General features: G+C 40.7%; 1 protein-coding gene across 1 annotated transcript; it reads left to right on the top strand.

Moving 5' to 3' along the window:
* Positions 1–6952: 6952 nt before the first annotated feature.
* On the top strand, positions 6953–21905 carry LOC140200873 (signal peptidase complex subunit 3-like). The gene is made up of 5 exons (XM_072264510.1): positions 6953–7058; positions 16607–16671; positions 19363–19439; positions 19693–19808; positions 21579–21905. Exons 1-5 carry the CDS (start codon positions 6964–6966, stop codon positions 21709–21711), a joined length of 486 nt encoding a protein of 161 aa, XP_072120611.1. The 5' UTR covers positions 6953–6963; the 3' UTR covers positions 21712–21905.
* Positions 21906–22703: the final 798 nt, after the last annotated feature.

Here is a 22703-nt window from a genome sequence, read left to right as displayed (position 1 = left end):
TTCAGAGAACTTCACAGCTATTCTTGCAAACCATTTGCATCATCCTTGACTATCTGCAGGCAAATTGTTTACTTGTCAATAGTTTCCACCTTCAATCGTCGTCAAGGCAGATACCGATCATTAATTATCTGTTCTATTAAGTTTTACAATACAGAGATTTCTTTTCCATTTATTTCTCTTTTGGAAGGGAGTATATCGGGTCAGAAGTAGAATCCAGAACTCAAATAAAGTGTTTTTATGGATGAAGAGTTTTGTCTTTGTAATCATGTCTTCAATTGAATTGCATAACAAAAAAACAAGATGGGGATTGGGGAGAGCTTAAATATGAAAATTTTTTTGCCTTAGCTTACTGTGTACTTAAGAAAAAGATAAAGAGCAAGCTTATGGCGATTTCAGATAGCGATGTGGGCAGGTGGGATAAGCTGAGATGGTCATTTTAGTCGTCATGGCATGGACGAATTGGACCAAAGGGCCTGTTTCCAGGCTGTATCACCCTATGACTCCATGGTATAGTTTCCAATTTAATCACATTCATGGTGTTCTGGCGTGGGGGTTGGGTTGGGAGTTCAATATGACAAGGAACATAACTGTCCGCGCAGCTACGGGCAAACATTTATAGTCGATTCTTGTCTGGAGTTCCACCAGTTGTCTGATTTTTGGTCTAATTATTACAAAAAGGGAGGCTCCACTGGAGCACAGCACTTATCTAGAAATGGGTCCAATAGTGATTATTTGAATGCTTATCAATTTGAAACCATTAATATATATAAAGTCATATTTAGGTTGCTCAAATATATTTGAATGAGGTAAAAATTTAAGCTGAGATTTAATTGAATTACATCAACTTTGGAAACTCAGTAGGGCAATCTTTTCAGTGTTAAAGTACTCATGTTGCAGAATTTTCTGCAGAATGTATTTATAGATATACATGACAGATATGTTATCATACGCTCTGCTTAAAATTCCAAAAGTTTGATCCTTTTAATACACGTTTCTTGGATGACCAGTATCTATTTGTTGTTTCTGTTCATTAAGTATTTGAAATGTTTTGAAATCTTAGATTCATCTTTAAATATATTTAAATGATTGACCTGAGTGTTGACTGTCACTACCATGTAACCATGATAGTATGACCATAACTTTTTAAACTGAAGTTCATTTTTATGTATGCTCATAACTTTCTGTGGCTGAGTAGCCCGGGTGAAGGTGCCCAGAAGAAATCAGCAACAGATATGTGGATAAATTCAAAATTGTTCTATATATACGGCTTGCAAATTCCATTTCATTTTGCAATTAGACTTTAAAACACCCTCTATTATTAAGCACTGATTCTTGAGAACTTGAATAAAACAGATTTTAATTTTGAAAAGAAAAAATGTTAATTGTTAAGAAATCTAAACTTACATGTTTATAGAACAAGGTCTCAGCAATCAAGCAATATTTCCGTGCAACCTCCTGATTTTGTAATTTTTTCATAAAATATGTTTTTCCTGTCATTAGTTTTTGTCAACACAGTCAGACATAAAAAGCTAATTATTCCTATTTATTTAGCCTTGTATAGATATAGAGCTTTTAAATCATTCTGTCTACACCATAGGTATGCATAGATGCTGTTAAATGTTGAATATTCGCTTTTGTTCATTTTTTTATACTATTTCATGTGTACTCCTTTAAAAACTCTTACATCATGCAATATTTATCATTAGCATTAAATATACAAAATAACAATTTTGGACATAAATTTTTTTTTAATTTTAAAGAGACAATTACTTTAATAAATCAACAGTTTTGGAGGAACAGATTGTAAGCATATTAATTTAAAACAAAGGAAGTTCCATCTGACAGTGGTGGCAGTGGCCTAACTACAACAAACAATTCCAACCTTTTCACCACTCAAGTCAATGCTTCCTTGCTTAACAACTTTATTTAACAGTGTGGTACAACAAATAACAACTAGTCATGTACATTTTATCCTTCTGTAAATATTAACAACAGTAAACAGCAAAATAAAAACTACAGTACAACTGCAGTGTTTAAGCATAAACATCAGAAAACACACCAGGAACTAAAAAAAAAAATTCCATCCATTTCTGGGCTTGAAAGTCTTCGAAAACGTTCAGTCAGCTTTATCAGGAAGTAGACGATTAATATGTTCCTCCTCTATGAAGTCCACTACTTCAGCAGACAGGTGGTAGAGCTCCTTCTCGTGCTTGCATGACCCGCTGATGATGGCTCCATCAGTTTGACCAGAATATCTTCAACTGGTACGAAATACATATCCTTCCCACCTGGTTTTGGATGGAAGCGCGTGTTGGGCCCATGAGGGTGGAAAAACTCCACCTGAACATCTTGATGATGAGCATCCACAGCGACAGCCTTTGCTAACCACCAGTTTTGGTCATAAATGACTGCAAGCCAATCTCCACAATTAATGACACCAGCAATCTGATCCAATGGACTACCTGGGGGAGTTTCTGGGCCCTTTCTCTTACGCTGTCTTGACTCTTGCTGTCTACATTTCCACGCCTCTCTCTTACTCCTCTTTTCCCTTTCATTCAAATCACTTATAGTCTTTATCTTCCCATCCTCTACTCTTCTTCCTTCTTTGCTTTTCCTTTCTCAGGTATTCCTCCTTTAACTCTGGCTCACTATATATTTTCTCTCTCCACTTTTTTCTGGTATTCCCTGTTTCTTCTCCTTCGCTCCTCCATTGATAGCTGCTGCCTAGCCATAACTTCCTAAAATACATAAAAGGAAGGTCAGAATTTAATGGATTTACTATGAAATTATGCAAAATTACTATGAATTTAATTATGTTTGGTGAAATTTTATAAAATGATTATGAAATGGTGCAACTAAATTCATTTTTGGTTTTAGTCATTGGGGATACTGTGCCTATAGTAAGGAAATATTGTAGGCCTGTGTGGAAGAAATAACAGGGAAGTTATGTATATTATAAATAAAGAGGTTAATGAAACATTACAAGCCATATTACTATTTATTGTGATCATAAATTATATTCAAGCCTCCACTGACGATTTGGATGTTTTGTCAACGCCGGCAAACTGAAAATCTGACGGTGGTGACAAAAACACACTTTTTTACATGACATGTATGTATACAGGAGCCATCTTGTTTTCCCTCTGTTGCTAGCTACCTCTGGCCTCTACTTAAAATGCATAAATTTATGTCATAATTTAAAATAATTCTTTCTATACAAAAGAGACAGTGTTGACACGTCAAGGTTGTGACAGTAGCAACATCAATAAATATGTAAAAATTATTGAAAAAAATGGCAAATTTACAGGAGCTTGTTTGACCTTGTTGCATTTAGCAGATGTAGAGGGTGGAAAAGGGGTCCTCAGGAATATACACAAACATGAGGAAATCTGCAGATGCTGGAAATTCAAGCAACGAAGGGTCTCGGCCCGAAACGTTGACTGTACATCTTCCTATAGATGCTGCCTGGCCTGCTGCGTTCACCAGCATTTTTTGTGTGTATTTCTCGGGAATACAGTTGACCATGTGATTGCCTGATTTTAGCAACCCTGCTATGTGCCTCTGGTGAAGAGTAAACCTGCAACCTCGAGGACAGTGAGAAAATGGTTGGAGGAGGCTTATGAGGTGCTCCAGGGTTGTTTTGAGGTGACAGACTGGCAGGCACTCTGTGAGCCACATGGAGAGGATATTGATGGGCTCACAGAGTGCATCACTGATTATATCAGCTTCTGTGTGGACTGCAATGTTCCGACAAGAACTGTTCTTTGTTATTCAAATAACAAGCCCTGGGTGACAAAGGACACTAAGGACATCCTCAACGCCAAAAAGAGGGCGTTTAGAGATGGAAATAGGGAGGACCTGAGGGCGATACAGAGGAACCTGAAAGCCAGGATCAGGGAGGCTAAAGACAGGTACAGGAGGAAGCTTGAGTGGAAACTCCAGCAGAACAACATGAGACAGGTCTGGAGGGCGATGAGGACCATCACTGGGTTCCGGCAAACTAGCAACAGAGGAGCGGAACGCAGTGTGGACAGCGCCAATGAACTTAACCTGTTCTTTAACAGATTTGACAGTGTGGCCCCTGCCCATCCCACACATGAGCCATCTGTTGTCGGCCCCCAAACAACACATATTCCACTCTCCCCTCCTACCCCTCCTCACAGTCCTCCACCCTGCTCTCATGACTATACCCCTTCCCCACAAGAAACCAACACGGTGGGCTTCACAGCTCTACAGGTGAGAAGACAGCTGAAATGTCTCAACCCAAGCAAGGCTGCAGGACCGGATGGTGTCAGTACCAGGGTGCTCAAAGCCTGTGCCCCTCAGCTCTGTGGAGTACTTCGCCATGTATTCAACCTGAGCCTGTGGCTCCGGAAGGTTCCTGTATTGTGGAAGACGTCCTGCCTCGTCCCTGTGCCGAAGACGCTGCGCCCCAGCGGCCTCAATGACTACAGACCGGTGGCATTGACCTCCCACATCATGAAGACCCTGGAGAGATTTATTCTGGAGCTGCTCCGGCCTATGGTCAGGCTACACTTAGATCCCCTCCAGTTCACCTACCAGCCCCGACTAGGAGTTGAGGATGCCATTGTCTTTCTGCTGAACTGTGTCTACGCCCACCTGGACAAGCCAGCGAACACTGTGAGGGTCAAGTTTTTTGACTTCTCCAGTGCGTTCAACACCATCCACCCTGCTCTGCTGGGGGAGAAGCTGACAGCGATGCAGGTGGATGCTTCCCTGGTATCAAGGATTCTTGATTACCTGACTGGCAGACCACAGTACGTGTGCTTGCAACACTGTGTGTCCGACAGAGTGATCAGCAGCACTGGGGCTCTACAGGGGACTGTCTTGGCTCCCTTTCTCTTCACCATTTACACCTCAGACTTCAACTACTGCACAGAGTCTTGTCATCTTCAGAAGTTTTCGGATGACTTTGTCATAGTTGGATGCATCAGCAAGGGAGATGAGGCTGAGTACAGGGCTATGGTAGGAAACTTTGTCACATGGTGTGAGCAGAATTATCTGCAGCTTAATGTGAAAAAGACTAAGGAGCTGGTGGTAGACCTGAGGAGAGCTAAGGTACCGGTGACCCCTGTTTCCATCCAGGGGTCAGTGTGGACATGGTGGAGGATTACAAATACCTGGGGATACGAATTGACAATAAACTGGACTGGTCAAAGAACACTGAGGCTGTCTACAAGAAGGGTCAGAGCCGTGTCGATCTCCTGAGAAGACTGAGGCCCTTTAACATTTGCCGGACGATGCTGAGGATGTTCTACGAGTCTGTAGTGGCCAGTGCTATCATGTTTGCTGTTGTGTGCTGGGGCAGCAGGCTGAGGGTGGCAGACACTAATAGAATCAACAAACTCATTCGTAAGGCCAGTGATGTTGTGGGAATGGAACTGGACTCTCTCACAGTGGTGTCTGAAAAGAGGATGCTGTCTAAGTTGCATGCCATCTTGGTCAACGTCTCCCATCCACTACGTAATGTACTGCGTGGGCACAGGAGTACATTCAGCCAGAGTCTCATTCCACTGAGATGCAGCACTGAGCGTCATAGGAAATCATTCCTGCCTGTGGCCATCAAACTTTACAACTCCTCCCTTGGAGGGTCAGACATCCTGAGCCAATAGGCTGGTCCTGGACTTATTTCGTAAATTACTGGCATAATTTACATATTACTATTTAACTATTTATGGTTCTATTACTATTTATTATTTATGGAGCAACTGTAACAAAAACCAATTTCCCCTGGGATTAATAAAGTATGACTATGACAACACACATCAAAGTTGCTGGTGAACGCAGCAGGCCATGCAGCATCTCTAGGAAGAGGTACAGTCCACGTTTCGGGCCGAGACCCTTCGTCAGGACTAACTGAAAGAAGAGCTAGTAAGAGATTTGAAAGTGGGAGCGGGAGGGGAGATACAAAATGATAGGAGAAGACAGGAGGGGGAGGGATGGAGCCAAGAGCTGGACAGGTGATTAGCAAAAGGGATATGAGAGGATCATGAGACAGGAGGCCCAGGGAGAAAGAAAAGGGGGGGGGGGAGCCCAGAGGATGGGCAAGGGGTATAGTGAGAGGGACAGAGGGAGAAAAAGGAGAGAGAGAAAAATAAGTGTGTAACAGATGGGGTACGAGGGGGAGGTGAGGCATTAGCGGAAGTTAGAGAAGTCAATGTTCATGCCATCAGGTTGGAGGCTATTCAGACAGAATATAAGGTGTTGTTCCTCCAACCTGAGAGTGGCTTCATCTTTACAGTAGAGGCCGTGGATAGATGCGATTTGCTCGTGTTTGCCTGATTTTATTGTTTTTTTTAATAAGTGCTGATGGTGTTGACAAAAATTTGGGACACATTTTGAGCAACCACAAAATAAGAGTAAATACCGTATTGTTGAAAATTCACTGCTTTTGCTTTGTGAGAGGTTTTTCACTACTCTTTCATCTGGTATCTATATTATACATTTTAAATAATTTTTTCACTTTTTATCAAATTGAAATGATAACGTCTTGTCTGAGGACAACTGATTTTGTGGGTACTGGGCTATCATATAATTTAGAAAATTAAAAATAATCATATGAAAAAATGTTGTATTTGTGCGAAAGGCGCTCAGATGATCAACCCTGACTCTTTTAAATAAGAAAATGTTATTCATTTTCAACGGAATTAGCACTTTTCTTAGTGGGCCATGTTTTCGCCGAAGTCTGAAGAATCAGTAAAAGTACGGTCAAGATACGGAGATGTGACAATATCGTGCTGGTGGAGAGGCGGTAGGGAACAGGAGATAGATGCAGCGAGTAGGGGCGATGGAAGCTCGGAACGTTTCTCTTCAGTAGTAGTGGTTGCTGGGGAATGTTTAGACGTTGGCACCGGATACACTAGTCGGGACCCCACTCTTCAGGTTTCCTGGAAGATGAACAGCGTAATTTTGCGGCTCAGCTCGCTCGTCACCTTTATTTTGATGGTGATGTCGATACTCGCCGTTCTCGTATTCCTCAGTACAGCGTTCCAAAAACGCAGTGTACCCGTCAGCATCATTGTGAGCTCAAGCACGATGTGAGTGTGTTCCCGGCTCACAGCTCCAGGCTCTTGATTACTAACCACATTATTTATGCATTGACTCAGTTCCCGTTTCGACCCTAGGGTGGATACTGAAACCGTGTTTACAGCCGCACACAAAGGGATTAATGACGGTGAAAGACAGGGGTTACTAACTTAAGTACACAAAAAGGCGAGGGGAGGCTTAATTCATTAAAAGGGTGTGTAGGCGGTTCGGTGAGAAACTAGCGTGGACCCCAACCTCTCCATAATTAGCAAATGTGTTAGATGACGTTATAGGTCGAGCTGGTGCACTTTTGGCCCTGTTCTGTTTTAGCGGTGTATTCAAGCTGAACCGAAACCTGGCAAATTTGAAGTCCTCTTGGATAATTTGAATAGATAAGAAGGAGCGGTCTGAGCAGTGATAAGCTCGAGGGCATCAGATTAAGGGAGAAGAATAAGGGAAAACAAAGTGGACAAATTTCTAGGACCTGTTACCAGAAAGGTCGGCAGAGTGAGAAACTACTGCTCCATTAATAATATAAACGTGCTGGGGTTTTCATTTATCAGTGCAGGTTTCTAAGTTACAGGAACTCTGCTGCCATGTCCAAATATTGATTACAATACATTGGATTCTTTTGTACTTTTTAAAAAAAAACACTATTTACATTTTAGACCATAAGACATAGGAGCTGAATTAGGCCATTTGGCCCATTGAGTCTGCTCCACCATTCAATCATGGCTGATCCTTTTTTTTTTACCCTCACCTCCGCCTCACTCGCCGTAACCTTTGAAGCTCTGTCCAATCAAGAACATATCAATCTCCATCTTCAATTCACCCAACGACCTGGCCTCCACAACTGCCTGTGGTAACAAATTGACCACACTCTGGCTAAAGAAATTTCTCGCATCTCTGTTTTAAATGGACACCTCTCTATCCTGAGGCTGTGCCCTCTTGTCCTAGACTCCACCACCATGGGAATACTCCTATCCACGTCTGCTCTGTCTAGGCCTATCAACATTTGAAAAGTTTCAATGAGATTCCCTCTTATCCTTCTAAATTCCAGCCAGTGCAGGCCCAGAGCCATCAAACATTCCTTATATGATAACCCTTTCATTCCCAGAATCATCTTATCTTAGATGAGGAGCCCAAAATTCTTCACAATACTCAAGGTGAGGCCTCACCAGTGCCTTATAAAGCCTCAGCATTACATCTCTGCTCTTATATTCTAGACCTCTTGAAATGAACATGCCTTCCTCACCTCCGACTGTACCTGCAAGTTCTGCACAAGAACTCCCAAGTCCCTTTGCATCTCAGATTTTTGGATTTCCTCCCTGTTTAGAAAATAGTCTGCACATTTATTTCTTCTATTAAAATGCATGACTATGTATTTTCCACTTACTTGCCCACTCTCCAAATCTGACTAAGTCCTTCTGCAGCCTTCCTGTTTCCTCAACAGTACCTGCCCCTCCACCAAACTTCGTATCATCCGCAAACTTGGCAACAAAGGATGTTGCTGGCTTTTTAATAGTGCTACGCTACTGTGTCTCCCAAACACAGTTACGTGTTGTACAATTCTACGTGTTTTTTGCTGTCTAAATATGACTCCAATGAGGATAGAAAAAAAAGAATATGTAATAGTTTTAAGTTTAATAAATAGACTGCTTATATACATAGAAATATAAAGCATAGAGCAGAGTACAGGCCTTTCAGCCCACAATGTTATGCCAACCTTTTAACCCATCTCAACTACAATACCCTCCATTTTTCTTTCATCCTTGCACTTATCTAAGAGTCAAATGTCCCTAATCTATCTGCCTTTACCACCACCCAGAGTTTTATAGAGCTGCAACATTACCATAAGGTATGGGAGCATAATTAGACCATGGAGTCTGCTCCATCATTTTAGACAGATACTTTATTGATCCCAAAGGAAATTCCAGTAGCATTACAAGTGCACAGATACAGTGGCATGCAAAAGTTTCGGCACCCCGGTCAAAATTTCTGTTACTGTGAATAGCTAGCGAGTAAAAGATGAACTGATTTCCAAAAGGCATAATGTTAAAGATGACACATTTCTTTAATATTTTAAGCAAGAAAACTCTTTTATTTCCATCTTTTACAGTTTCAAAATAACAAAAAAGGAAAAGGGCCTGAAGCAAAAGTTTGGGCACCCTGCATAGTCAGTACTTAGTAACACCCCCTTTGGCAAGTATCACAGCTTGTAAACAGTTTCTGTAGCCAGCTAAGAGTCTTCTCATTTAGGGGATTTTCTCCCATTCTTCCTTGCAAAAGGCTTCTAGTTCTGTGAGCCAAAAAAGTTCCATTTTAACTTTATCAGTCCACAGGACTTGTTTCCAAAATGCATCAGGCTTGTTTAGATGCTCCTTTGAACCTTTTGAATAGAACTTTTTGGCCGCAATGAGCGAAAGTATGTTTGGAGAAAAAAGGGTGCAGAGTTTCATGAAAAGAACCCCCCTCCAACTGTTATGCACGGGGGTGGATCGATCATGCTTTGGGCTTGTGTTGCAGCCAGTGGCATGGGGAGCATTTACTGGTAGAGGGAAGAATGAATTCAATTAAATACCAGCAAATTCTGGAAGCAAACATCACACCGTCTGTAAAAACGCTGAAGATGAAAGAGGATGGTTTCAACAACAGGATAATGATCCAGAACACACCTCAAAATCCACAATGGACTACCTCAAGAGGCGCAAGCTGAAGGTTTTGCCATGGCCCTCACAGTCCCCCGACCTAAACGTTATGGAGAATCTGTGGATAGACCGCAAAAGAGCAGTGCATGCAAGACTGCCTAAGAATCTCACAGAACTGGAAGCCTTTTGCAAGGAAGAATGGGCGAAAATCCCCCAAACAAGAATTGAAAGACTACAGAAAACGTTTACAAGCTGTGATACTTGCCAAAGAGGGTGTTATGCAGGGTGCCCAAACCTTTGCTTCGGGCCCTTTTCCTTTTTTGTTATTTTGAAACTGTAAAAGATGGAAATAAAGAAGTTTTCTTGCTTAAAATATTAAAGAAATGTGTCATCTTTAACTTAATGCCTTTTGGAAATCAGTTCATCTTTTACTTGCTTAGCTATTCTGATGACTCTGCCATAGTTGGATGCATCAGCAAGGGAGGTGAGGCTGAGTACAGGGCTACTGTAGGAAACTTTGTCACATGGTGTGAGCAGAATTACCTGCAGCTTAATGTGAAAAAGGCTAAGGTGCTGGTGGTAGACCTAAGGCACCGGTGACCCTTGTTTCCATCCAGGGGGTCTGTGTGGACATGGTGGAGGATTACAAATACTTGGGGATATGAATTGACAATAAATTGGACTGGTCAAAGAACACTGAGGCTGTCTACAAGAAAGGTCAGAGCCGTCTCTATTTCCTGAGGAGACTGAGGTCCTTTAACATCTGTCGGACAATGCTGAGGATGTTCTACGAGTCTGTGGTGGCCAGTGCGATCATGTTTGCTGTTGTGTGCTGGGGCAGCAGGCTGAGCAGACACCAACAGAATCAACAAACTCATTGGTAAGGCCAGTGATTTGGGGATGGAACTGGACTCTCTGACGGTGGTGTTTGAAAAGAGGATGCTGTCTAAGTTGCATGCCATCTTGGACAATGTCTCCCATCCACTACATAATGTACTGGTTGGGCACAGGAGTACATTCAGCCAGAGACTCATTCCACCGAGATTGAACACTAAGCGTCATAGAAGGTCATTCCTGCCTGTGGCCATCAAACTTTACAACTCCTCCCTTGGAGCGTCAGACACCCTGAGCCAATTGGCTGGTCCTGGACTTATTTCCTGGCATAATTTACATATTACTACTTAATTATTTATGGTTTTATTATTATTTAATTATTTATGGTGCAACTGTAACAAAAGCCAATTTCCCTCGGGATCAATAAAGTATGACTATGACTATGACTATTCACAGTAACAGAAATTTTGACCAGGGATGCCCAACCTTTTGCATGCCACTGTATATAAATATTTGAAGTAAGAAAGAACAAAAAAGGAGTTACCTTACAAATAAAGCAGAGTTAAAAAGAGCTGAAACAGAGGTTAATAGCAGTCTACCAGGAGGGGTCATCACTTCCCTGGCTATAGATTGACTCATTATAGAGTCTAAGGGCCAAGGGTAAGAATGACCTCATATAGCCACCTTTGCACAGTGCAGTTGTCTTAGTCTATTGTCGAGAATTGCCAGGATTTTCCAGAGGGTTCTCTGATCTACCACAGCCTCCAATATGTCCACTTGGACTCCTATAACAGAGCCAGATTTTCTAATCAGTTTGTTCAACTTGTTGGCATCATCCGTGTTGATGCCATTTCTCCAGCACACCACCGCATAGAAGATTGTACTGGCAACAACAGACTGGTAGAATATGTGAAGGAGAGCTCTGCATACTCCAATCGACCACAGTCCCCTCAGGAAGTAAAGGCGACTTTGACCCTTCTTGTACACAACCTCTGTGTCTGTCGTCCAGGTGCCCCCTTCCACGACAGTCTCACCACATCCATGTCCTCCCAATCAATAGGAACAGGGAGCAGTGCAGGCTTGGTCTTCCTGAAGTCCATCACCATCTCCTTTGTCTTACTGAAGTTGAGCTGAAGATGATTCAGCTTGAACCATTTGTCAGAGTCCTCCACCAGGGCCCTGTATTCATCCTCCGATCCTCCGTTTATACACCCAATGTCATGACTGATCAAATTTTCCTCTCAGCTCCAATCTCCTGCTTTCTCCCCCTATCTCTTCATGCCAGACGAATCAAGAATCTATCAACCTCTGCCTTAAATATACATGAAGATTTGCCTCCACAGCTACCTGTGGCAAAGAATTCCACAGATTCACCACTCTCTGGCTAAAGAAATTCCTCCTCATCTCTGTTCTAAAAGGATGCCCTTGTTTTGAGGCTGTGTCCCTTAGTTTGATACTCCCACCATAGGGAACATCCTCCCCATATCCACTCTATCAAGACCTTTCACCATTTGATAGTTTTCAATGTGATCACCCCTCATTCTTCGGAATTTTAGTGAATACAGGCCCAAAGCCTTCAAACGCTCTTCATATGACAAGCCATTCAATCCTGTAATCATTTTCTTGAATCTCCTTTGAACCCTCTCCAGTTTCTGCACATCCTCTAAGATAAGAGGCCTAAAACTGCTCACAGTGAGGCTTCACCAGTGCTTTATACAGTCTCAACATTACATCCTTGCATTTATATCCTAGTCCTCTTGAAATGAATGCTAACATCACATTTGCCTTCCTCACTACAAATTCAAACTGCAAATTAACCTTTAGGGAATCCTGCACAAGAACTTCCAAGACCCTTTGCACCTCAGTTTTTTGTATTTTCTCTCTATTTAGAAAATTGTTAATCCTTTCATTTCTTCTACCAAGTGCATGACCATACTCTTGCTGACACTGTATTCCATCTGCCATTTCTTTGCCCAGTCTTCTAATCTGTCTAAGTCCTTCTGTAGCCTCTCTACTTCCTCAAAACTGCCTGCCCCTCCATCTATTTTCATATTGTCTACATACTTTGCAACAAAGCCATCAATTCCATCATCCAAATCATTGACATATAACATATAAAGAATCGATCCCAACACAGAACCCTGTGGAGCCACTAGTCACCGGCAGCCAACCAGAAAAGGCTCCCTTTAGTCCCACTCTTATCCTCCTGCCAATCAGCCACTGCTTTATCCATGCTAGAATTTTTCCTGGGTTTGTAGCTTATTAAGCAGCCTCATGTATGGAACCTTGTCAAAGGCCGCCTGAAAATCCAAGTACACATTAACCGATTCTCCTTTGTCTAGCCTGCTTGTTATTCCTTCAAGGAATTCCAACAGATTTGTCAGGCAAGGTTTTCCCTTGAGGAAACCATGCTGAGTACAGCCTATTTTATCATGTGCCTCCAAGTACCCTGAGACATCATCCTTAAAAATCAACTCCAACATTTTTCCAACCACTACTGTCAGACTAACTGGTCTATTATTTCCTTCCTAATACCTCTCTCCCTTCTTGAAGAGTGGAGTGACATTTGCAATTTTCCAGTTGTCTGGAACCATTCCAGAATCTGGTGATTCTTGAAAGATCATTACTGATGCATCCACGATCTCTTCATGCACCTCTGTCAGAACCCTGGGGTGTACACCATCTGGTCCAGGTGACTTATCTACCTTCACACCTTTCAGTTTCCCAAGATCCTTCTCTCTAGTTATGGTAATTTAAAACACTTCATGACCCCTGACACCTGGAACTTCTACCATACTGCTAGTGTCTTCCACCGTGAAAACATTTCATTGTCCCCCTTTGCTACCCGCTCCAGCATTGTTTTCCAGCGGTCCAATACCCACTCTTGCCTCTCTTTTACACTTTATGTATGTACCTGAAAAAACTTTTGGTACCCTCTTTAATACGAGGGGTGATTGATAAGTTCGTGGCCTAGGGTAGAAGGAGTCAATTTTAGAAAACCTAGCACATTTATTTTTCAACATAGTCCCCTCCTACATTTACGCATTTAGCCCAGCAGTCGTGGAGCATACGGATCTTGGACCTCCAGAAAGTGCCCACAGCAGGGGTGATTGATAAGTTTGTGGCCTAAGGTAGAAGGAGATGAGTTAACAGCTCTCGTTGCATGCACATGCAGGTCAACTCTTTGAGTGATTATGCAGAAAGTTTGAAGTTAATAACTCATCTCCTTCTACCTTAGGCCACAAACTTATCAATCACCCCTGATGAGTACTTTGTACTTTGCCTGTGTCATCTACAACAACCATGTAAACTATCCACAACACTGTCAACCTTCACGTCATCTGTAAACTTACTAACCTTCCATTCCACTTCCTCATCTATTGTAGGTAATTTATAAAAAATCATGAAGAGTAGGGATCTCCTGCAGATCACCACCGGTCACCAAATGGAATAGCCTCCAACTGGTACCACCCTTTGCCTTCTGCGAGCAAGCCTGTTTTGAATCCCGGAGGACTTAACCATTCCAATGTTTTTTTTCAAAAGTTCCCTTCTGTCCTCTTGTTACTGCAATTTAGCCTGTTCTCTGTTGACTGTTGTCACATATGGAGGGATCACTGTGCAGGATCAGAAAAAGCTGCGGAGGGTTGTAAACCCAAACAGCTCCATCATGGGTCCCCCTACCATCAAGGATATCTTTAAAAAGTGAGGCCTCAGAAAGGTGGCATCCATCATTAAGGACTCCCACCACACAGGATATGCCCTCTTCTCATTGCTACCATCAGAGAGGAGGTACGGGAACCTAAAGAGAGACACTGAATATTTTAAGAACAACTTCTTTCCTTTCACCATCAGATTTCTGAATGGAGAATGAACCCATGCATGGTAACTGATACTTTCTGCTCTCTTTCTGCACTACTTAATTATTTCTTCTTATAATATATGGTATACTTTATGTATTACCCCATACTGCTCTGCAAAACAACAAATTTGACGTCATATGTCAGTGATAATAATTCTGATTCTGATCTTGCATTCATCAATGTTCCTCGCAATGTTGAATACTGAAGCAATGTATTCTTTGAGGACCCTTCTCCCCCCATCCCACTTCCTCCAACTCCACACAGGTTTCCTCCTTTATCTGATCAATCCTACCCTCAGGTTTCCCTAGATTTCATGCCTTTGGACTCTCTGAACGGCCCTACCATGGGGAACCTCGTTGAACACCTTAGCAAAATTCATATTCACCACACAACTGTCAATAATTTATTTTATCATTTCCTCGAAGAAGTCAATCTGGCTCGTAAGGCACAATGTATCCCTCACAAAGCCATGCTGACTATCCCTAATCAGATTATTATTCTCCTAATTCTCGTAAATCCTGTCTCGAGGTATCCTCTCCAATAGTTTGCCCATCACTGGTGTATAATTCCCAAGATTATTCCTATTACCTTTCTTGAACAAAGGAATAATGCTTCCCACTCTCCAATCATCTGGTACTACAGTGGCCAGTGAGGACACAAAGATCATCAGCAAAGGTGCAGCAATCTCTTCCTTTGCTTCCTGTAGTAATCTGGGATATATCTTGTCCAGCGCTGGGGAATTATCTATCCTAATATTTTTTCAAAGTTCCAACACATCCTCTTTCTTAAACTTGACAGGTTCCAGGATTTAGGCTGTTCGATGCTGACCTCACATTCATTAAGGTCCCTGTGACTGGTGAATACTGAAGTAACATATTCATTAAGGACCTCCCCTACTTCCTCCGATTCCATAGACATCTCCTTTTATCCCTGATCCATAGAGTCCAACCCGCACTCCAGTTATCCTCCTGTTCTTCATGTATGTGTAGATTGCCTGAGGGGTTTTCTTGATACTAGATTCAGATTTATTTATCACATGTACATCAAGACATTCAGTGAAATGCATTGCATGCATTAACAACCAACAAACCCAAGGATGTGCCGCGGGCAGCCCATAAGGGTTGCCACATTCCAGCACCAACATAGCATGCCCTCCATGCTCAATAGAGTAATACAGAACACAGCACAACAAAGCAACAAAAACAAAACATGTCCGTTCCTCCCTCCCACCCACCCATGCACAAACACAGTACTCCTTGCAAGGCCTTCTCAAGATCCCCTTCTGGCTCTCATAAGTCCCTTTGTAAACTTCTTTCTGGCTACCTTATAACTCTGAAGATCTGATCAGAGCTAAACTCTGATCTTTGCTTCCTAAACCTTAAGTGTGCTTCCTTCTCCCCTTGACTAGAATACTTAATGGAATGAACCTGCTGTATAATGTTTCCATTACATCAGTATACTGGCTGTGTAAAAATTCCCTGGCCATCTCTGCAGTAAAGATATCACATTTATTCCTCCAGTGTGAATGTCATAATGCAAAAATAGTGACACATGGATTTGATTGCTGAGTTCAGATTACCACACCAGTTAACAGTTTCAGCAGGGTATTTGCTGAACTTTGCTCTTGTAATTTACAATATTCAAAGTGTTTGAATAAATTACTATTTATCTGTATACTATATTTCAGAGCAGGGATGATAGGTCATTGCCAATGCAGGTCTGGGTATTATTTATCTCTGTCATGCTGTAAATGCAAAGGCATCGGAAAGCATTGCAAATCTCAAAGCTTCTTCATCCAGAAAGTTCATCAAATGCTTTAGTAGTTCAGCACTTAAAAAAAAGTTGTCTTTTTTATATGTAGGTTCTAATGGGTGTAAAATGGAATATATTCTAGTTACGCAGATGAAGTGTCTCAGCCCAAAACATTGACTCTTTATTCCTCTCCATAGATGCTGCCTGACCTGCTGAATTCCTCCAGCATTTTGTGTGTGTCACTCTAGGTTTCCAGCATCCACAGGATCTCTTGTGCTATCTAGATAAGCTTTTTTTCTTACAACCACAAAATAATATTTTGTGTTTTTTCAGAATATGAACAAGATACTCATATGCAGGGTGAAAAGATGAAGTTTCAGTTATTGTTAATATAGTGTTAGATAAGTGCATGATGGGTCACATGTAGTTTGAAAAACAGTATTTTGTTTTTATTTTGTGTTTCAGAACGAAATATAGAAATTCCATCGGAAGAATGGATTTAGCATCTATGAATTTTAGCATCTATGTTGATATCCTTTTAGTACAGTTTTCTACCAGCTTAATGAAGATGAAGTCTGTTTGTACCAAATACTGGAGACTCCCTTAATCTGGGAAACCTATGTTAAAAAGTGGTAGATGCAAAAGAATGTGGTCGTCAGGTTTAGTTTCCTTCACCTTTATCAGTCCATTCTGCAGTGAGAATGGGACTGGGGCTTAATTTTAGTAGTTTAGTTTACATTAGACCTAAACAGTGGAGACTACCACAATCAATTTCCAATATCAAACATAACATGGTTGATCATCCATACCAACATCAATCATGGAATCTGTTGAGGTAGGCAAGTAAAAAATACACAATAATTCAAAAGTTGATAAAGAGAATTAACAGCATTGGTGAGAGGTAACCATTGGAATCCAGGGAAGATTTCATCATAACTTTAGGAAGTACTTTGATTAAGTACAGTGGATTCTGGTGAATTGGGACAAGTACACCGGCTCAATTAAGCAGCTGCCCCAATTGGCCAAAGTTTCATGGAAATAGTTAAAAAGGTATAAGCAAGGTAAACTACCATTTAATTAAGCAACAAATTTTGCATTTAAGTGAAATACAGAACAAATCAGAATATTACCAATACTATGGGTGGTTGTCTGTTGTATTCAACAACATGTGTGGGAGAGTTTTTAAAGTGGAAAAGTCATTGCACTGGAGCAGTTACACTCTCCCGATCTCGGAAGTCTGGATCCAGTGGTACGAGTAGTCATCAGAACTGGGGTCTTCGTTTATTCCAGTGGATGGCCATGACTTCTCTGTGCATTGTCACGCCCTTTGTTCTCCACTGAGAACTGCCTTCCTCGACCTGGATCTCAGCAGCCCAGCTCGGCAGAGCTGACTTTGCATGCTAGAACAGGCATGTTGCTAATTCACCAGAGTATGAAAACTGCTGGCTACCCTCGCCTGGTTTAACCTGCCTGTTGAAGCAGTGTACCAGGTTTTGTATGTGAACAGCTACTTGGAGCCACAGGTGAAAGCTGAGTGTCTGGTGGGGACTAGAGGTGACGTTCAAGATGTTTGACGATACCTTCAAATTCTTCGTAGTTCCTAACTTGTTCAGGTAGAGAAATTGTTTCATTTTCACTCCTATCCATTTCTGACATTTCCAAGCTTGAATGCTGAAAACTGCAGTGAGCAAAGCAGTTCGGTATTGTCATGCTGTTTATTTCTCGCCAACTATCAGTGACAAAAGTCACTGCTTTTTGAACAGGAACACACCCAAATGACGCTATTTTAAAACTGTTCTAAGCATGGTGTAGTGCCCAATGGCCACACGAGCGCATGTGAATGACGCTAGTTAGAAGCTGTTCGGCAACAGTCTCTTGTCCTAATTAAGTGGCATACTGTCCCAAATAAAATAAAATACAAATAAAACTGTATTAGTTCCTAGTAGTTATCGGCAGAAGAATTAATAGTGTACACTGTAAATTAACTAAATCAGCGGAGACACAGTGCAGATAATAAACTGCCTTCATACAATGCTTTTGATGATTGCATCCTCCAAATCTTCATTTTCATTGTAACGTTCAAAATGATTGTTGATACCTTCAAGTTCTTTGTAACTTGTTGAAGTGAAATTGCTTCATTTTCCCTCCTGGCTGTTTCTGGCATCTCCAAGCCTGAATGCTTGAAACTGCAAGAGCAAAACAATTCTTATTTGTTTTTCTGCTTATATTTTGCTAACTATCAGTGTCAAAGATCACAGCTCTTTGAACACAAGTGCACACAACGACTCTATTTAAAAACTGTTTGTTTTAAGCACAGTGCAGTGTCCTATGGCCACGCAAGTGCTCACGTCTGATGCACACATATGTCACTAGTTAGAAACTGTTCAGCAATAGAGTCCTGCCCCAATTAAATGGCATAGTGTCCCAAATAAACAAAGGGAGCCGTGGCTATTTTCTCAATTAGTTTTTGTTCTTTAAGAGTTGTCCCAAATAAGCCGCTGCACCGATTAGCCAATGGCCTAATTAACTGGAATCCACTATACTTGATAAGCAGAAGTTTGCAGAGCAATATGGAAAATATAGAGGGGCTGAACTGATTTCTTTTTCAAATAGTTGGTGCTTGAACCAAGGACTAAAAATCACCCTTGTGTATTCTGAGATACTCTTGAGGTGAGGAAACTGCAAGTGATGGAGCACTTGTGGAACACAGCTCCCGGATTATCTAGATCATTATAAGTATGCTACTACTACCATTTATCATATCTAAAGTTAATCCTTTAGATTCTAAAATATCCTTGGAAAGATAGAACTCATTTACATTTGACGGTGATTTTGATAAAGTAATGGGGGTGTCAGGCAGTTGGAATTGATGTTATGTATATTGACTTCTAAGAGGTACTTGATAAAGTTTAAATAATAGGCCTGTCATTAAAATTAAAGGTCTTCAAAACTTTCATTCTAATCCCATTCTAACTCTTCAGGCTTTTCTCCTAAAGTAGATAATTGGAGCAGTCTCTCTTGACTGCTCTTGTACACCCAGGCAACTGTTTTGAAGGAGCCACGGTTAGTTCCAACAGGTGAAAGCCAAAACATAACTTATAATGGATACTATTTAGTGGTAATTTGATGTGCTTTTATTTGGTCAATGACAATCCATGCAATAGTAGCAGGATTTATTCTGTGTGCAATTCAGAGCCCATGATTCATTTAACTGTATCTACATCTGGGGCCAGTGTTTAACTGGAATGTCAAGCATCTTTACCTCTATCTATCAGCAGAATATACTACAGAGATCAATGTAAGTTGAGTTTGCACAGATATTGTATGTTGATACTAGTTTTTTCAATGTTGTACTTACATATTCTGGTATTAATGCATTACTTGTTCCATTCCTGTACTGTGATTCCTATGTATGTTGAGCAGCAATATGTTATTGTCTCTGCATTTGCATTTGAGGTGTAGTGTTCTCGGGAAATTTCTATCTACAACTGTTTTAATCTGTTGAAATTTGACTATTCTTAGTTCTTGTTCTGAATTAACTTACAATATAGGCATTGAATCAAGTGATTCTGTGGGATAAAATCATTTCACGAGGAGAAAATCCTAGATTTGATTTTCATAATATCACAAACAAGTATGTATTCTTGGATGACAGATATGGCCTGAGGTAAGTGAAAGTATTTTTACATTTTCTTACAGGAAATGGAAAGAGAAAAAGAACTCGTCAGCTCTACAAACTTCCTTGCATTTTGCTGCTGTAGGGCTTGAAGATCTTAGAGAGTTGATTTTTAGCCTGTTGTTTGTTTTCAGAAAACATTTTGACGTTGGCAGCCTCTCCAACAGCTATCATAACTAGGAGCTCCATAATTACCCCCTTTACATCCATTCCCTTTAAGAATATCTTTAAAATCAACCCTTGTGGATAATCCACTTTTTTGTTATCTCCACAGATGGCTGTGGAGACAAAATCATTAGGTGTATTTAAAGCAGAGGTTGATAGGTCCTTGATTAGTAAAGGCATCAAACATTGCAAGGAGAGTGAAGTTGAGAGGGATAATAAATCTGCCATGACGACGTAGCAGAGAAAACCCGATGGGCTGAATGGTCTAATTTCTTCCTTATGTCTTATCGTCTTTATAACACTTACGTGAAGTACCTTGTACATTTTTCTGTGTTAAAAGTGCTATATAAATGCAAACTTTCCTAGAAATGTTGAAAATCAATGGAAATATGCAACAATTAGTCTGGTTTAAGTGCAGTTCCAACTTCTACACCATGTTCTTTACTGAACAGACAATCCTGTTCCTTTATTACATAGGCGAGCCCCATGTTATGGGGATATTGCCTTCCCAGAAAACTAATTGAATCACCATTTTCTTTACTGGGAAGCTGTATCATCTGTGCATGGTTCAAGAAATGCAAGCTAAGAAAATAAAAATCACACACGAATGCCTTGAGAGCAATTTTTTTTTCCGTATCTGATTTTTGAGTAGGAACAGAAGGTAAGTCTAAATTTTAATGGTTTCCCATTTAAACCTTGCATGTCAAAAATTTCTGAGCAAATTTAAAACTTAGAATGAAACCAGATTGTGATGCTACAATAACAACTGACATTAATATCACAGCTTTGAGGCAGTTAATGGTCAACAGAAGGAAATGTTAGAACAAGTAATTCATGGTAGCATAGTGGCTAGTGTAATGCTTTACAGCACCAATGATTGGAGTTCAATTCCCACCACTGTCTGTAAGGAGCTTGTACGTTCTCCCTAGACTGCAAGGATTTCCTCTGGGTTTTCTCCTACATTGCAAAGACATTTGAGTTAGTGGGTGTGTATGTTGACATTGGAAGCATGGTGACACATGCAGTCTTCTCCAGCACATCCTTGGATTGTGTTGGTCATTGATGCAAATTATATATTTCACTGTGTATTTTGATATATACAGTATGTGAAAAATGAAGCAAATCTTCAACCGTGATTGTACAACCTAGGCTTGTAGGAGATCATAAAATGAACTGAAGCAGGGGAGTTTAGAGAAATAACTCTAGTTTAAGACCTTGGCACAGTCACCCAAAGCAGCACAAATAAACATAAGGTCTGTACCGTTACAGAAATTGAAGTAAGATTACTCAAAATTTATGATTTATACTTATGAAGAAGGGAAAATATTATGTCCTTTCACATTTGTTGTTTTAAGAAGTGGCTGATGTCCTCAGTTCATAGTTTAAGATGTATACTACGCCACATGACATAAATACAATCAGCTGGAGAAGTATGGTCGGCTGAAATAAGATCATTATTTCACATTTCATAATGAAGTTAAAACGGCCTATTGTGAAAACTATGCTTCAGGAATTATTAGATGAAGGTGACCTAAACTACACTTTCTCTTACTGATTCTTTTTACTGTGTTCTCTCCACAAACCCCTTTCCCACAGAGGAAATAAGAACGTCTCCTTGTTTCTTTCATGGCATATTATTCCAAATGCTGGAATCTTGTTTCTGATTCCTGCCTCCAGTAAAACTGTAATTTCATTACCTGAAAAGTACGAAGAAACCAAGAATTATTGAAGCAAAAGAAGGGAGTGGATGGAAAGCTGAACTTCTGGACTCTATATTCGTTAAGGTAGTTTGATTGTCACTTGTGAACGTTTTGTGATTTAACTAAAGTGATTAAAAAAAATTAAAATATACTATGTTTACGTGGTTTACTATATGTATTTGTTTATTTTCAGTCCAAATGTAATTGTCGTTTAATTCCCATCTGTCTTAGGTATGTTACATGAAGCAGTATGAATAATAAAATGTTTTTAAAGTTTAGTTATTCCTTTTGGTTACAATTTTTATTTCAATATACTGACTTCTTTGATTTTATTTTTCATAGAAAGGGTATGGGAGGAATAAGAAACAGCAGTAGGCAACATTAGGAGTAGCTTGGCTCTCTTGGTTGAGGGAAATGGCAGAAGCTGAAAGGCATTTAGTCTCAAAGTTTGTGGTACATCTTCATATTTGTTGCTGGAATCTGAAGTAGGGTCAGATAGTTTAAGAAGATGATGTGTGATGAATGAAGATTACCTGAGGACAGGACTAAGCTGCATTTTGACTCAATACCATCATACCTATTAGTATCACCACCAGCATACCATCATACCTCTTCTCAGTCTCTCCCTAGTCCTTCAGTCCTCTTCCCCACTGATTTCTAAGTCATCACAGTAATACTAACTTTAGTTCAGTTTGTGAATACTTTTATTATCTGTAGATTGAGAAGTTACAGAACCTGGGCCTCTGTACCTCCTTCTGTAATTGGATCTTCAACTTCCTAAGTGGAAGACCACAATCTGTGCAGATTGGTGATAACATCTCCTCCTCGCTGACGATCAACACTGGTGCACCTCAGGGGCATGTGCTTAGGCCACTGCTCTACTCTCTCTATACCCATGACCGTATGGCTAGGCATAGCTCAAATACCATCTATAAATTTGCTGATGATACGACTATTGTTGGTAGAATCTCAGATGGAGACGAGAGGGGGTACAGGAGCGACATATGCCAACTAGTGGTGT

This window comes from Mobula birostris, chromosome 7 (genome assembly GCF_030028105.1).
Source record: "Mobula birostris isolate sMobBir1 chromosome 7, sMobBir1.hap1, whole genome shotgun sequence".
Taxonomy (NCBI): domain Eukaryota; kingdom Metazoa; phylum Chordata; class Chondrichthyes; order Myliobatiformes; family Myliobatidae; genus Mobula; species Mobula birostris.
This window is presented reverse-complemented; position numbering and strand designations above follow the sequence as displayed.

Excerpts from the sequence above, each read along its gene's own strand:
- LOC140200873 (XM_072264510.1), top strand. The coding sequence starts at position 6,964 with ATGGTGATGTCGATACTCGCCGTTCTCGTATTCCTCAGTACAGCGTTC. Across the intron at positions 7,059-16,606 it reads ATTGTGAGCTCAAGCACGAT|AACGAAATATAGAAATTCCA; the intron begins GTGAGTGTGTTC and ends TTTGTGTTTCAG. Across the intron at positions 19,809-21,578 it reads GATGACAGATATGGCCTGAG|AGGAAATAAGAACGTCTCCT; the intron begins GTAAGTGAAAGT and ends CCTTTCCCACAG.